At 40.8% G+C, this 17,108-nt stretch overlaps 2 protein-coding genes across 7 annotated transcripts in view; one reads left to right on the top strand and one right to left on the bottom strand.

Moving 5' to 3' along the window:
* INVS (inversin) overlaps positions 1–2,653 on the bottom strand; it is a 95,649-nt gene extending 92,996 nt beyond the window's left edge. For 5 of the 6 annotated variants that reach the window (XM_027678968.1, XM_027678927.1, XM_027678944.1 and 2 more), the window contains exon 1: positions 2,557–2,653. The gene's annotated coding sequence lies outside the window, so the exon portion shown is untranslated. Of the gene's footprint in view, positions 1–1,935; positions 2,471–2,556 lie in introns of those variants that run through there. The other variant, XM_027678936.1, reaches the window with a different exon arrangement.
* Positions 2,654–2,757: 104 nt separating this feature from the next.
* The window catches only part of ERP44 (endoplasmic reticulum protein 44), a 51,489-nt gene continuing 37,138 nt past the window's right edge, over positions 2,758–17,108 (top strand). Inside the window, exon 1 of the mRNA XM_027679032.1 lies at positions 2,758–2,940. Within this exon, the coding sequence (XP_027534833.1) occupies positions 2,884–2,940 (57 nt within the window). The 5' untranslated portion in view covers positions 2,758–2,883. The remainder of the gene's footprint in view (positions 2,941–17,108) is intronic.

Below are 17,108 nucleotides of genomic sequence, written 5' to 3'. Positions count from 1 at the left end.
CCAGGGTCATCCCTCTTGCACTTCTTGAAAGTGGGACAATGTTAGTCAGCACACAGTCAACTGGGACCTCTCCAGATTCCCAAGACCGCTCAAAAATCATCGAGAGAGTCGTGACGGTGATATCAGCCAGCTCTTTGAGGATTCTCAAATGAATCCCATCAGACGCCATAAACTTATAGGAATCCACCTGGAGCAGCAGATCCCACACAAGTTCAGGGTCAACTGGGAGCGCATAATTCTCATCATCATGGTTCTCCAGCTCAGGGCACTGGGATCCCTTTAGCCTGTCATCAGTGATGAACACCGAAGTAAAGCAAGCATTAAACATCTTTATCTTGTGTATGCCCCTGTTTGTAAGGTGATCATCCTCATCTTGTAACTGGCTGATCTTATTTCTGTGCTTCCTCTTGCTAACCATGTATTTAAAAAAAATTCTTTTTATTGTCCCCCACATTTCTGGCCAGCTTCAACTCCAATTGAGCTTTGGGCACACAAATCTTCTCCCTACAGCAGCAAGGAGCATCTCCGAATTTCTCCCATGTTCCCTGACCTTGCTTCCACTGGGCATACATACACCTTTTTTTGCCTTAGCTCCAAAAGAAGATCCCTGCTCAGCCAAACCAGCCTGACAGTCTGCTTGACTTCCAACATTCTGGAATTGCCTGCTCCTGTGCCCTTAGGAGGTGGTGTTTAAAAAGTGAGCAGAACTGATGGACTCCAGTACCTTCAAAACCATTTTCCCAGGGGACCTTACTAACTAGTTCCTCCATTTTCTTTACATTTTACCTTTCCACAAACAAATAAACTAAAATATGAAACATCCAGAGGCAGCAGTGTAAAATTCAGCAAATACTGAAGAACTTTGTAAAGCATCAGAAGCATCCTAATTATATCAACAGTAATTTTTACATAAAACTGACTGCATACTGAAGAGAATTGATAATGAAAGATGATCATGATTTCCAGATGAAAGTAGCAGCCACATCTGCCTAAAGGATCAGTAATCATACAGGTGAGAGAAACAACTCATTATCTCTACAGCAATTCCCAGTACAGTATCATAACTCCATTGAAAGAGCTAATTCTGCACCAGAGAAGTTTTGAAATATTAAGAAGAACTATAAAAGGAAAATATGTAACGTTCCTCAGATATTTCTCTCATGTATATGACAAACAGATGAATTGCTATGTCGAAGAGTTGTTTGATAAAGACCCTCATTAACAAAAAATGAGGCATTTATTCAATAAAAATAAAGAAATAAGTATAAGATCTGCTTATAAAAAGTTACATAATTTACAATATCTGAAATATACATCATATCACCAGAATGAGGTAAATAATTCACTTTTCTTCTTGAAGCTAACATGTAGAAAAATATTAGCCTTGTCAAATCACCTGGCATGAAAGGATATTCATATGGACAGCAAGACTTCTTCAGATATGGGAAATTTCATACCAAACTACAGGAAGTCTACTTTGCATTATACAGATAACCAGAATTACATAATTTTTATATTCAGTAAAAGACGAGGTTGTTAAAATTTAAACATGATCACTCTATCAAATTTTACTGATACAGTTTCGAAGTGAAGAACGAGCCATGAAAAAATATCAAAGATCTTTCAAATGTGAGTTAATTCAGAAGATAAAACATGCATTCTACAGATGGGAGAGCACAAGTTCTTAAGGTAGTCATAGCAGAACTGATAAAAGCCAAGTTTCAATTTCAGACTATAAAAAACTACATGATTTGTGTGTGTGTGTTTTCAGCTTATGAAACCGACAGGCCACAAGACTTTTGCAGGGTGACGCATAAAGTCAGAGCCTGTCAGGCTCTGAAATAGAGCCAAGCTTGACTTGGAAAAAGCTGATGTACAGGACTTTCTTTCAAATGGCGTTACACCCTGTTTCCCTCCTTACACTCGTGTAAATACTGGAAATGTGACAAATGCAAAGCACAGCTTTCCATGATCTTTTTGAGACAGCTCTGCCAAGTCTCAAAGCATGTATGTATTCTGTAAGGTCCGAAGTTTTACTGGAAGAGGGCAAAGCCCCGAATTTCGGGCGTTCTTCACTTTCAGAATTTAAAACTGAGGAAGTGCCAGCACAAATCTGTTGAAGCCTCAAAGGATAAACATCAACAATGACGCTCCACTTTAGCTGAAGTTTCCCAACCCTCCCACCAGCCGCTCTGTCCCCTCACACACAGACTTCCAAACGGAAGAAAGTTGCTTCCCAAACTCCGAGAGTGCGAGGATCACAATGCGCACAGCGCCCAAATACCCCTCCCCATATTCCCTACAGCTAAACCCGTGTCTCCTGTCCAGGCGGCTGATGGAACAAGGCAGGATCCCGAAGAAACGCTGAGGGCTCGCAGGAATGGGGTAGCGGGGACCCATAAGGAGCCCCGGCGCCCGATCCAGAGCGGAAAAGGGTGCGGTGCCAGGGGACACCCCCCCACACACACCAAGGTGGGAAGGGTTAACCCTGCCTGCCTTACTTCCCTCCCTCATTCCCTGCCCCATCCCGCGCTGCAGCTGCGCCCCGTAACTCACCTCCACCCCGCCCGCCTCCTCATCGCGCCGCCACCGCCCCCAGGCACCGCCCCTCGGGCAGCCCCGGTGCGTTCTGGGACCTGCGCCTCCTCCCACTCTCCCTTCCCAGTCCTCCTTCCCTTCTTTCCCTCTCCTCCTCCTTGCCCTCCCCTTCCCGGAACTACGGATCCCGGCGTGCCCCGGGAGCGCGCGGCGGAGCGCGGGGCCCCGCGGTGGAACTTGCCCGGGTGTTTCCTGGCGACGGGGGGAAGTGGAGGAGCCGCCGCCGCCGCCGCGGAGAGTGGGAGCCGCGCTTCTCCCCGCTCCCTGCCGGGCGCCCGATCTACCATGAGACCCGCCATCTTCCCGCTCCTGCCTGACCCTGGCTGCCTCCTGCTCCTCCTGGTAAAAGCCACCGGCTCCCCGCTGCCTTTCCCTTCCCCGCGCCGGCTGGGGTGGCCGGCGGGCCCCGCTCGGGGCTCTCCCGTCCCTCGCTCGCTTCTTCCCGGCCGGCGGCACCTGCTGGGCGGGGGAGGGGAGGGAGGAGCGGCGCCGCGGCGGCCCCGGCGGTGTGGCCGAGGCCGATAGGCTGCGCACCCGGGGTGGGGCCGGCCCCGGGGCAGGGGCCGGGCGGGCGGTGCGGCCTCGCCCCGACCCCACGGGTGCGGGACCCCCCGGGGAATGGCCGTAGCAGGGCCGCTCTGCAGCTACCTGGAAGGAGGTTGTGGCCAGGTGGGGGTCGGCCTCTCCTCCCAGGCAACTGGCGACAGGACGAGAGGACGTGGTCTTAAGCTGCGCCAGGGGAGGACATTAGGAGGAATTTCTTCACAGAATGGGTGAATGGGCTGCCCAGGGAGGTGGTGGAGTCACTGTCCATGGAGGTGTTCAGGGAAGCACTGGATGTGGCACTCAGTGCCGTAGTCTACTTCACATGGTGGTGTTTGGTCATAGGTTGGACTCGATGATCTCAGAAGTCCTTTCCAACCTAATTGACTCTGTGATCTCTAGTTGTTAGACTACAGCATTTTTTGATTTATTTATTTTTTTTTAGGCTGGCATTACATGCATGATCTAAGCCACCTTCTGGCTTTGCACATACACAAACGCAATCACTGATGTCTGTGTTCTGTGGAGATAAGTTGACTGTGTTATACTCGATCTTTTTTTTTTTTTTAACAGGTATACGTAGTGATTCTTGCTTTTCCAGACTTGTATTGGGCCAGATTCTGGATCTTTCGTAGCATAAGTGACTTGTAGAACTAGAGGTGACTTGTGTGAATAAATTTGAATAGGATTTTTCTCTTAAGATACTAATTTGTTTAATCAATCTATTTTAAGCATTTGGGCGAAGAAAACTGTCCAGAAAATTAAGGAATAAATGGAGGTAAAGGTAGATAGGGCTTTGGGGGTCCAAAGAGGAGCACATAGTAATATAGCTGCTAATGAATGAATTGCTTAGGAACATGAGGACAAATACTTAATATGCAGTACAAGTAGTCATTATGTGCACTTCTACCTGAATAAGATCTAGTTAGATTATTACAAATTTGCTGGCATTTCAGGCTTGGTAAATATACATGATTGGTAGAGTTTGAAAAAAGCACATTTGAAATGTTTATATATAGATGCCTGTTTATAATGTGTAAGCTCACTGTATGACTATATGAGAGACTAAAGAAAGAACCTAATACTTTTCAGTGACATCTGTGTGTTAAAATATTGTTACTTGGGTGCTAGATTGATTTTCAACATTATTTTAAATACAGAGACTAATGAGCAAAATCAAAGAGTGTGTACTGTTTAAAAGTGCCATTTAAATGAGCAAGTACAAGTTTGAAAAAGCCTACATGAGTTAATGAAAGCATTTTTCTTTCTTAGTGGCACAGTTAATCAATGCTAATTTAATATGCATCATTTAGAGTTACTTTTGCCAACAGAAAAAATAGGAAATGGCTGTGATCTGAAACTTATCTGTATTTTATTTGCTGTTTCTTTGAGTATGGGTCATTTAAACCCATTTCTAATGTTATTTAAAAGAACCGTATGTATAAAACCCTAAGAATGCATGTCAGCATTGTTTTTAAAAAAATAAAATTTGGTATAATGTTATCTGTGTCCCAGTTCAGCATCATGTCAGCCATGGCCCTGTGTTGTAAGATGCCTAGTTACGTGAGTCAAGCCAATGAATCATTTCTTTTAGTAGATTTGTGAAGAGTTTTGTAAAAGTTGTCCTGAGCAGACTGGAAGTGGGAGGGGACCCTTTTTCTTTAAAATGGCTGAAAAACTTTGTAGAAGTTGCTGTTTGTTTTCTTGTGGCACTCAGAGACTCTGATAAGGTGTATCAGATTGGCTTTAAAGTTCTGGTAACTTTGTTTTTCTTTTTATCAACTGCCGTGGATACTTAGGTCCAGCAATGCAATTGTGATCTTGGCCTTCTGCTCCCCATCAAAAGGATATACCATCTAGCAAAGCCTCTTTGAGCATGGCATATTTTGTGGATGTGAGTTTGTTAGTGTTACATCAGTGGGTCCTAGAACAAAACACACAATGATATGTAGCTCTGAAAACAGCTTACAAAGCTGGTCTTGCTTAGTAATAGCAGTGAAGTCAACAGAAATTCTTTACATTTCCAGACTCTTGGATAAGCATATTTCTTTTCTAGATGGGGATTTAAAATGCTGCAAAAAGAAGAAAAGGTACAATGTCAGTATCAAAAGAAGTTCTCGTCTAAAGAAGTTCTCGTCTAAAGAAGTTTGACAGTGGGAGATCACTAAAATTTTAGAGGGCCTTTGTTGGATTTCACTAATATTCTTCTTTCCTGGTCTCACTGATACCTACCAGTCCCAGCACAACCCTTTGCCCTTCCAACTTTTCGGCCTCATGTTGCTAGCGTTGGACTGGGCTGCTGGAAGTTGAAAAGAGACTGGAGAGAGGACAGGGGAGGTACAGGCTGGCATGACCCCTGCCTCACAAGCAGCACACAGCACAGGCTGTAGAGGGTCTTGAGCAGCTGTTTCCAAGACTGGAATAAGAGATGCATAGTAATGTCATGTGGGCCCTTGTAGATTAAGATGTTTCTGCCATGTTGGTATGTTGCTTAATACTGGGCATGACAGACCTTTAAGATGAAACCAAGACAATGGAATAAATGCTGATGGGAGAGTGGCTCATCACATTCTCTCCTAAGGTGTGGTTCTTTGGCTTTGCTCTAACCAATCGTTCTGTGTGTTTGCCTGTACTTGCAGTCAGGTATATTTTGCCTATAAAGAAAGTTCTAGACCAAGACACCCTTGCACATGCTGCTTTTGCTTATATTTGAAAGGCATTTGTCATATTGCTCGGTGCTTCACTGGGAGGTTCCTGCAGTATCCCTGAGCAATAGCTGGGACTAGAGGAAACCACCAACTGATAGTGAGGGGAATGAAAGGGGAAGTTCTCTAACTGGAAAAAACCTGTAGGGTAATATTTCTGTTTCTTATTTTACTGCCACTGCCTTTCATGTCTTGTTAATATGACACCAAGTACCCAAGCAGTGAAAATAAAATTAAATAGAATTATGTCTTTTAGCATAATGTTAAATGTGTAGTAAGTTGCCCAAAGAGAAGTTGAACACAGCACAATTTATGTATAGAGCATATTTCTGTGCATTTACCTCTCTCCACATTTGTATTAGACCCCAAATTTTATAATAGGGAATCCTGCTCAAAATATTATATTCTGAATTTGAGCATTAGTCAAAGTTTGTAGTTACAGGCAAAATTTAGGCCACTGAGCCTTATACAATGGAAGGGGTTCCCTCCAAGAGTAGCATGAAATTTCTGAGTTGTCCATCACCTGTCATGGTCTCTAAGCAATGGTATAGTAGTTAACTGAGGAACTTTCCCTAGGCTGGGGAGAGGAAGCAGAGAAGTCTTGCATTCTTGTGAAGACAACTTGCATTCTTCTTGCTATGCCATATGATGGGCATTTCCTTTTGGGAGTGCTCAGGAGGGAAGAGAGAAGAAACTGAATTGTTTCTTCAAAGAGAAGACTTAGTCAATGCTGGAAAATGCATAAATGAGTTATTGACAGTAAGATGTCAGAGACTGTTGCTAATGGCTGAAGAACACTGTGGTGACACACTCCGTTTGATATCTTTTGATATCCTTACTGTTCTCCTCCATAATGTGCTTTGTTTCTTGTTTGGTTGGGTTTTTATGGGCTTTTTTGCAGGACTGCTTTCTTAAGCAAAAGACTGGTCCTCTTATTGCTTTATCAAGAAAGCAGAATTACCACATCCTCTATGTTTTAATCAAACATATATATATTTTTAAATACTTTAGGATTATAAGCTGCTATGCAGGAGGAGCAATTGTTTACCTTGCAGGCTCACTTGTATAGATTCCGGATATTTTGTTTGCTTAAAGGGAGGGAATTGTCTCATGCAAAAGGCAGGTGTACAGATATTCTGTAAATTTTATACCAGCCCTTCTTCAAAAGCTCTTCAGGAGAGTCTAGAAGTACATTCCAGAATAGGTGCTTCAATAATAGAGTGGTTTTGGATGCATTAGCAACAACTTGTTCGTTGTTCCCTCTGCCCCATTTGAGAGTGAGTTCTCTAGTGATCTAGAGGAGGAAACATAGTAACATTTGGGAATGTAGGGAGAAGCAATATAGGGTGTAGATATCAGTGCCTAAGGAGTATTTTCTTCCAAAACTCCAAACTGGAGAAAACTTCCCAGAGAAGTAGAGGAGGGCAGGTACATTGTAGAGAGTTAGGAAACGAAGTGAGATCAAATTTCCTTTGAGAGTTCTGCCTTACCCTTCCTTTCTCCCTGATATGTCTTCCTTCATTGGAAGCATCCTAACCATTGGCAGAACGCATGCAATTCAAAACTGTTAGTAATGTCAACTGCTGATGTAGTCTAATTTAAAAAAAAGTTCATAAATGAGATTTTAGAAGTTTGATAAACTTTAATTTTATTTTTAAATTTACTGTCTCTCAGGTATTTCATTTTACATTCTTAAGAGTTATTCTGTCAAGTTATTGGTATACTAAACACTAACTCAGAATGTTTTTTTCACTGCTGGTTGAGGATGCTGTGTTTCTCCAAACCAGCTGCAGGACTGTGTCCATATTAAATTATTCTCTGGTGATTACAAAAAATGCCTTCCAAAAAGCAACAAGGTATATTGCAAAAGAATTCCATAATTTTTCCTATTTTCATATATGCTACTACTGTGAAACTGACTACTCTGATAATACACCCTTTAAAGCTCAGAGCCATTGATGCCATTAAAACATGTCCAAAGTTCCACTACTGTGTCCTCTGGAAAAGTACCTGTGACTTGCAGCCTCTTCTAGAAAGGAACCAAACCTGTAAGCTCTTTCACATGCATGCAAAAATCCCTTTAATCTGGCAGTGATCCATAAGATCTGCTCTTTGTGCAGCTGATAGAAAAAAAATGTTATCTTGTTGGCTGCCATGGCACTAAGCATAATGCAAAGTGCAGTGATTTATATCTCAAACCGTATAGGGATTGTGAAATAGTGAAAGCAGTGAGGACAGAGCATCCTACGAGGTTATCTAAAGGCAGGTGCTCAGTGCATGCCTTCAGCAAGTGACTGGTTCCCAGGTAGTTGTATATGCAGCACAAGGTTTCTGCTGAACACAGTAAATCTCCTGTTCATCTATTTTTAGTGTGGTAAGTGTTCTAGTTTTCTTCCTGCCTTTTTTTCTTGACCTGCTAGTTTGGCTTTAGCAAGGAAGCTTTGATGGAGGGGAGTATTGAGTCCAATCATATTTACCTGATCGGATCAAGTTGTAGAGTTCTGTTTTTTGATTGCCACTAGAGGTTTGATGGGAAGGGACCTCGAAAAGTCATCTGGTCTTACTCTCTGCTCAATTGAAAACTAACTTAGATGGGATTGCTCAGGGTTTTTTCCAGTCATCTTCTATATCCAAGGATGGAGGTTCTGTAACTTCCCTGGGCACCTGTTTTAGTGTTGGATCAAAACCTTGTTGAAAGTTTTCTCTGAAAAATCTCTTTGGGTATGTAGATTGTGTACATTGCCTCTTGTCCCATCACTGCATCTTTGAGAAGAATCTGGCTCTGCCTTCTCTATAACCTCCGATTAGGTCACTGGTGGCAACAGTAATAACTTCCTTCTCTTAAGACTGAACAAATGCATCTGTCTCCGCCTCTCCTTGTATGACCTCTTCTCTCATCACTACTTACCTTTGTAGCCATCTGCTGGACTTCACTTCCACATGTTAATGTCTTGTACAGACAGTCCAAAAACTGGACAGAATCCTTCAGATGCGGTCACACAAGTGCCAAATGAAAGGCAGGAATCACTTCCCTTGGTCTGCTGGCTGCACTTTTGGTAACACAGCCTAGTATGCAGTTGTCTTTGCTGCAAGGGTCATGCTGCTGACTCCTTCTCACCTTGCTCCTCAAGACCTTTTCTGCAAAGCTGTTTTTCTGTCTGATTGGCTCCCAGCCTGTATGGCGTTATTGCACCCGAGATGCAGGACTTTGCCTTTGTTGAACTTCACAAGGTTTCTGTCAGGCCATTTCTCCAGTCAGTTGTGAGGTCTCTCTGAATAGCAGATATTCCCTCTAGCTTATAAACTACTTCACCAAGTTGCATATTCTCAGGAAGCTGCAGAGGGGGTGGTCTGTTGAATCATTCTGGTTATAAGTAAAGACAAACCTTACACCCCAAATTGATCTGGAGAAACTCCATTAGAGGCCACTCGGACATGATGTCTTTAGTTACAGCCCTTTGAGCTCGGCAGTTCAGCTGCTGCGTCACTCACTTTATAGTTCACTTATTTAGTTCATGTGTGGCCAGTTTTAGTCTAAGGATACTTTGAGACACTGTGTTAGAAGCTTGCTAAAGTCGAGATGAACAATGTCCAGTACTCCTCTCTCATTTACAGAGCTACATGGCTTGCTATAGAAAACAGTCATATTGATTTACTTATTCCAAATATATGCTGGATGTATGTGGCTTCTAGAAAGAAAATTAGTCTCCATAATTCTCCTGATGACCCAGGAAAATATGTTTGGTCTGGTTCTGTGGCTCTGTGTATGTCCAGTTTGCTTAAGAGCTTTCAAACTTGGTCTTCTGCTCATGTGGGTAATGCTTCTTTTCCCAGGTTCTCTATTAGCAGGCTCAGGCCTCATCAGTAGAAAATCAAAGACATCATTGAGTGTCTAAGCCTCTTCCATGCACTTTCCCTACTAGCTGAGCAGCAGGCCTACAATTTTCTTAGTCTTCCTTTTGTTGCCAGCATACCAGTAGAAACCTTCTGTGTTACCCTTAACATCCTTTTCTCAGCTCCAGCTGAGCTTGGACTGTTGCCTGCTCAAGCAGTGTTTCTCTATTCCTACCAAGTATTTATTTGCTTACCTCTACCTTCTGTGTACTTCCTTTTTTCTGTTTTTAAACTCATCCAGAAATTCTGACATACAACTTTCTGCACAGTGAAGTGGATTGTTTCCATGCTCCAATGAGGTGGTCCTTGAAGCTCAGCAGGCTCTTGTGGGCCCTTTTGGCTTTCAGAGCCATGTTCTATGAGTGGCTTGAATTGTTATTAAGACCTGAGTGTATTCAGTGGTTCTGTAAGGTACTTTTTTTAATTAAAAATAGGTTTCATAGTAGATTATAGATGGGATTTAGTGTGAGCCCTAGTCATTGGTGGCCTATATATGAAAGTTCATTAGCAGCAGCGATGAAGTGAAACACTGGAAGTCCAATGGCTTGCTTCCTGGAAGACATAAATTATCACATTTTATGTGTTGGAGTCTCTCAGCTGCTTCGCTTTGGGACCAAAATGAAGGATATGCTAACTAACAGGGAGATTTCAGTTACGTATTTTGCTGCATTCAGTTTCAAAGAAAGATACTTCTCCGTGGCTTAGATTTCTTTAATGACTGAAACTCTGCATTTTAAACGGTATTCATGAAAAGGAACCTGAGCAGAAGTTAGGGCTCTAGAAATAGAGTTTAGTAAATGACCTGTTTCCTTGGCATGCTTTTTGCTTTCAGCATGTCTTCTGTCTTGTCTGGCATCAGTGATTCTTGCATGTTTCTTGTGTGTTTCATCGAGGTGCATCCAAAAAAAAGTCTGTAAGGGTGTCAGATTTTTTGGGGTTTATTTTCATAGGTTTGTGAAAGGGAGAGAAGAAGAGCAGTTTAATCTTTGTTGTAAGATAACTGGCAGTAAAGCTTATATTTTGTCTCTAAGCAGATTCATGTGCCAGTTGGACATAAACATGGAGAGAACTTGTCCATTAGGAACTCTGCAAGGAAGTATTTTGAAAGGCAAGGAATAGATGCCTGTTCCAATGGTCTTGAAAAAGAAAACAACAGCTGTGATAGTGTTTTGCTGTTTTCCATAGCTGTCGTGATTATGAAGTGATGATATAATTAACTTTCTCAAAAGCTTCACAAAGGGAAAGCTTTTCAGTGATGTATTCATATTTGTAATCCCAAGAAGAGTTTTTTGTTCCTTTAGTCAGTCTATCACTTCTGGCTCTTATAGTTTATTGAAATCCCTTTTCTTAACTCTTGCTGAAAGCACTTAGCTCCTATACTCTTTGCCAGTCATAAAAATTATGAATTTTCATAAACAAGTATATGAAAAAACTTTTTTCCTTTTTTTTCCTTTCTTCTCCCGGTTGAGTCAATTCACTTGGGACTTTGGACAGGATGATTGAAAGACAAACTGGTTGCTTCACAAAGGTAATTAAGAGAGTATGTGGTGCAGGGGGTGAACAGTTAGGAGTTCTTTCCTACTGATGATACGTTAATTAGTGAAGGGAGCTCAGCGAGTGTGCGAGCCTCTCAGGAATTACCTTTAAATGACATTTAAAACTGCTTTGGTTAAAAAGGTAAAATTGCAGGGGAGGGGAGAGGTCTTTTTCTTTTTAGGATTTTTTTTCTGTCGACTCAGGCCAGCAGAATTTGCTAAACCGGGGCAAACGTGTACATATAGTTAGTATTGTATAACTATTAAACGTTATTTTAAAATAAGCCAATACATAGCCGTGATACCTTGCTGAGGATTTTGATAACAGTTCTGGTTGCAGAAGTCCTCCATGTTTGCTTCATGAAGCTGGTTAGTTGCAGAGCCAGGGTGTCTAATACTTGCTCCCACTTCAAGCACTGCACCATGTTAATGTGTTCATACTATTTTTAGGACCAGTCTGGAATACTTGCTTGAATATTTTTGTGGGAGTCAGCTTGAAGCTGGCAGGTTTAATATTCCTTGGGGAGGTAAACTAGCAATGAGGTATCTCCGTATGACTTTCTTTTGTGCATTTCAAAATATCTGTGGCATGTGTCCTGTCCTCTGCATTATTTACTCTTCTGCTGTCCAGAGCTATCTGGGATAAATTGACAGCATATGTGCAGGCCCTTCACAGCTGTTTAGGGTAGAAAGAAAATAGCTCTTATGCGGTCTGAAATTAGCCATTCATTCTTCAAAAATTCACCTGTGGTCCCAAAGGTGAATTTTTCTCCTCAGGTTCAGGTAACGTTGCTTTAATCAATGCTCTTCCATAGAAGATAGCCAGTGAATTAATTGTAAAAGGTATCTTTTTTTTTTCCCCTCTTCATTTAAATTGGGAGATTTCTCCAATGCTAACTTGTCAATTAGGATGCAGCTGTGGAGTAGTATTTCTATTACCGCTTATTTGGAGAGATCATATCCCTTATCATGTGTTATTTTAAGGTAGCAAATCATAAATGCTAACATAAAAATTGAGGTAAAACATTTGTTAGAGACAAGCTAATGGTTTGCCAGAGAGCTTTAATATACGGTGATTAGTAGTTTGCATGTGTAGAATGGAAGTTTGTGGAATGTGCGTCATAATTATGCCTGGAGTGAAGAAAAAGAAATAATCAAAGTAACATAAGTTTAGATGATGTTTTAAATTTATTTATTCTAAAGTTCAGAGTTCTGATGTTAAGGGAATGATAAGCTGAGGCTACAAAACCCCATTGTATTTTAGAAAGTTTGTAATTTTGAAATTCTAAGGAGTTTTTCCACATTTTGATTCCTCAGAAAAAGAAGGAAGAGCAACAGCAACACAGGACTGAATCTCAATGGTTTTACTGTATGGGCAAACACTTCATACACTACGAACTGCTGCATTGCAAAGTACCGTAGCTCTCTTTTGATAGTTGCACAAACAAAACCTTAAGCTCCTGCTGAAATATTAGGAGGTAATCTGAGGAAAAGTGGCACCTCAGTCATGCTGATGGAAAACCAAAATCTGTAGCACAAGGAGGGTCTTAGTGATATTGGAAGTATTATTTATTTCTAAAAGCTCTAGATATGAGGTTAATGAACAAGGGTGGTTGTGTCTGTATTCATGTGTGGGTTAGTTCTGGAGGAGATTGCAGAGTGTAACTTGACCATGCCATGCTAAAACTGGAAGAGAGCAAGAGTTTACCTTAAACTGCTGGTTGTTGTAGAATCATTCCTACATTTACTGCTCTGCCAATGATTGTTGCTCCATTGTTTAGTTCTAATTGTCATCGTCTTTAGTGTCAAATAAGGGTGACCGAATCAAGGTGTCTGTGATTCTGTACTTTCAAAAGAATTTTGTTGTTTGGAAGTACAAATAGGCAGCAGCGCTAATGTGAATGGTACAATTAAAACAGTGTTATCAGAGGCTCGTTTGTCCACTTCTCTTTCCTTATGTTGTCTTTAGAGTGCAAGTTAAACCATTATGTTTTGCATTCTTTTGGTTGGGCTGGGTGAGAAGAACGACCTCAGCTGTATTTTTCATTTAAGTATTTTGTTTGTTTATTTCTCACTTTTATTGCCCTTTTTTTTTTCCTCCCTAACCCAGTACCTCAGCTGCATGGTTAAAGCAGTGTGGGTCCAGCATCCAGAGCTGCAGGACTGTGGTATTTCAGCTATAAATGCTAATAATATGTGAAATACAGATTTCTCCAACAGTGCATTTTTATTATGCCACCTGACTGCTATTTTATCTAAATTGATTCTTAGGTGTTTTTATCATGAAGGACTAGTTGATGTGTGTTTATGGTAGCCCTTACTTTGGCATTTGCGCAGTTGGTTTTGGTAATTCACACCTACTTTTAAAACAGGTTCCAGCCTGAAAGGTAAAGCTGAACAGAGTTGTCTTTGCTTAAAGTTCCCACCTTTCTTGATACTGTGAAGGTCTGGAGAACTTGATGCTTTGGAGCAGAGGAGTAAAAATATATTCAGCATTGCAACTAGATTGTATAATTAGTAAACAACTAAGCAGCTAGAAATGAGTAGGTATTGATCATTTCACTTAAAATGAGTTGGTTTTGTCTTGTTGAAGAATAAACTCGATATGTATTAGAATCTACCAAAGTAGAAATTGTGTTATTTTTGAAGCAGTAGAATGTGTGTAGGGAGCAAGTGTGGAAAATTCAGTTATCCACTAATATGTTCAATCCTTCAGATTATTTCAAGCTAGCAAATATTCACGTGACAAAGGGAATATGGGTTGTTGTGGAAACACTACATCTACCTTTGGTTTCTTCCTCTAAGATTATGCTTTAAAGGAGAGATTCTGTATTCTGTGGCTACTCCTTCCACAGAATGCCATAGAAGCTTTTATTTCATTTTAATATGCATTTTCATCACTGGTCCAAGAATGAAGAAAACATACATCTATTTATGTTATTAAAAAAAAATAAAATCTAATTCCTTGTTCTGCATTGGGCCCTGTGTGTAAAGACTATAATGAAGGACACAGGAAAGACTGTAGAAGATCATAATGAATAAGAGGGTAGTATGTTGCTTTCTGTAATGATACACGTGGCTCTCAAAACGCAGTTCCTAATAAGCCTTCTATTTAGACTCGACTCTTTATATGAAAGGACTCACAATTTCTTCTCTACACATCAAAATAATTTCCAAAATATTTCAAGTGCAAAAATGGCTTTGACTTATCTTAAAATGCAGAGAGATATTGAGAAATGATTTGCATACAAGGTTACATATGTGATCTGTGACGTGAGGAATGGAGTTACAAGTACACAGTCTCCGAGGTCTACAGCAAATGTTTTTGGTAATGGGTTTTACATGTAGTAGCAATGGCCAAAATAGAGAACAGGGCATATTTCCTTGGCTTGCTGAAAAAGGGCAGCAAACTATTCTGCTCTGCTGGCCTTGCCAGAGTCTTGATAAGACCAAGCTGCCCTTTATTTCGTGTTGCTGGATTATGCTTTAACTAGTTGAGAACCCTGAGGGTGCTTGCTTTCATATACAGCAACAGCTGCTTAATTTGTGCTAATCATTTTGGAGATTGCATTTGTCTTTTATATGCTTCTCGAAAGTTTATCTTTGTTGCCAAATAATCAGAGCAGTTGGTAGACATGGGAAAGAAAGAGTTGTCAGAACATGAGATTGTGTTTTTTCCTAAAAAGCTGTGCGAATCAGACCTTTTCTTTCAGGGCAATTCTAGCTGCTTGTGTAAAAGATGAAGCTTGGTATGTAAAATATCTAAAGATACAGAGTTTAGTTCCCTGTGGAGCAGAATTCATGGCTTTAAGCTGTGAAACAGGCTTTAAGGTAGATTTCTATTTCTGAGTACGTGGGGCACTCTGAACATCATTCATGAAGTTGTTCAGGCATCTGTTTACATCTTTTATAGGTGTATGGACTGTGTTACCTCTAAGTGGATGTTTAAGACAAGGGAACCGGTGTTTTATGACCCTGAGTGGGGATTGCCCTTTTCCCTTCAGGCCAAGAGAAATAACTGAAAATTACAAATAGTTCAACTGAAAATAAATTGCAGGTCTTACCTCTGTAACACTTCTTTAGACACACCTCATGCCATTTTTTTGAGCCCTGACTTAAACATTTCTGTAAAAGACAGTGATCCATAGGTTTGTGCCTAGACACTTCAGAATTGTGTTTGGTTGCATGATTCTGCTAGTAATAGCTTTATGGAAAAAACGCAGTGCATTGGACTGTACTTTTTGATACTGAGGTTTAATTTTCATCTCTGCAGTGGACTTTTTGAATGAACATCTTGTGTCTTCTAACAATAGTTCACAAACCGTTGAGAGGTTAATTTACCCATTTTTCTGGGACTCCTCAGTGCTTCAGGCTGTTGAAAGATCTCTGTGGCTATGAATCATTCCCAGTTGTACATGAGAGTCCTGCAACTCCTTGTGTGCCAAGTTCAGTTGTAGGAACATTGGCTGTGAGTTCTTTTTCCTGATTTGAAGTGTCAAATCAATATAATTTGGATTTTCAAAGATAATTATGAATTGTGATTTTTTAAAATTTTTTTTCCCAATATTTTCATTGTGAAAAAAGTTCTTTATTATTAATAAGACATGTAGTTACACCAAATATTCCTTCCAGACACTTAAAATGGGAGTAGATGACAAGATATATGGAGGAAAAAATCACATTACCTCTTTTTAGTATGGTGGTCTCTACCTAGTTCTGTGCAGTTATAGCACTGTTTGGCTAAGTCAGTATAAAAGGGAATTGTCTATCAAGGCTAAAGAAGTGAGTTTACTTTTCTAATATATATATTATCTGTATTTCACTGTAGTTAGATTTTTTTCTCTGTTCTCATGGAAGTTAGTAACTGCACTCTTTAAATCTATTTTAAGTAGCTTCCCTTGAGCATTTTACATTTCCCTGATTAAATTTAAGATATGACTCTTGAGTGAAGAATAATAGGAAAATGATTTTTTGTTACCCATTTAAACATTGCTCTGGAAACTTAACTGTAACTCAGAAGTGATTGTTAGTTAGTGTTTTGAGCTAATATAGCTTTGTCTCACAGTCCCATAATGAAAGCAGCTTACATTACTAATGAAAACCCTGCATAATCAATGGGGATGGCAGCAGTCAAAGTTATGAAAATGTTTAGGCGCAGCCTGGAATCGAGTGGTGACAATTAAGAGTTGAACTGTTCTCACTGAGGGGGTGAATAATGTTCTTTTTTTGGTTTACCCCACCATTTTCTATTTACTGTTCTCTCTCTCTGCTCTGAACTTTGTGCTTCATTATAGGGCTTCTGGGAATGCTGCCAGCGAGATGCTCCTGATTGATGGTTCTGAAGCCAAAATTCAGGGGCTCTTACAATGTCTGCCAGCTTTGGCATTGCTGTCTCCTGGGATTGCTTTCAATTTGTATCATCCTACAGCAGGCTGTAAACCCGTCTGCTTCCTGTTGTCCAGGAGTTTAATGCAGACCTCAGAGTAGCAGCAGATTAGTGGCATGCATAAAGAGGTACTCAGGAACTGAAAGTCAGCCGCAGAGTCCTGTGAGGCTTGGACTTCAGGTAGTAACTTCAACATGTCAGCCTGGATTACATGTGGGCAAGAGCTGGTTGGAGAATGTAAAATGATTTTGTGTTAGAGGAGAAAGACAGTTTAGTTGTGTGCCTTTAGGATTTCCCAGCAGGAAGAAAAGGTAAATGGAAAGTCTAGCAACTGAAAATGAAGGCTGTTTCTTGTTGACTGCCTTGCAGGTGTGGTACTAATTAGAAATCATAATGCTCCAAGAATACATTTTCTATAGTCTTCAGATAGTTTGCTTTGGAAATGAG

Source organism: Neopelma chrysocephalum, unplaced genomic scaffold, assembly GCF_003984885.1.
Source record: "Neopelma chrysocephalum unplaced genomic scaffold, ASM398488v2 Primary Assembly neopelma1_22b, whole genome shotgun sequence".
In the NCBI taxonomy this organism is placed as follows: Eukaryota; Metazoa; Chordata; class Aves; order Passeriformes; family Pipridae; genus Neopelma; species Neopelma chrysocephalum.
Note: the sequence above shows the minus strand (reverse complement) of the source record. Positions and strands in the feature narration are given on the sequence as shown.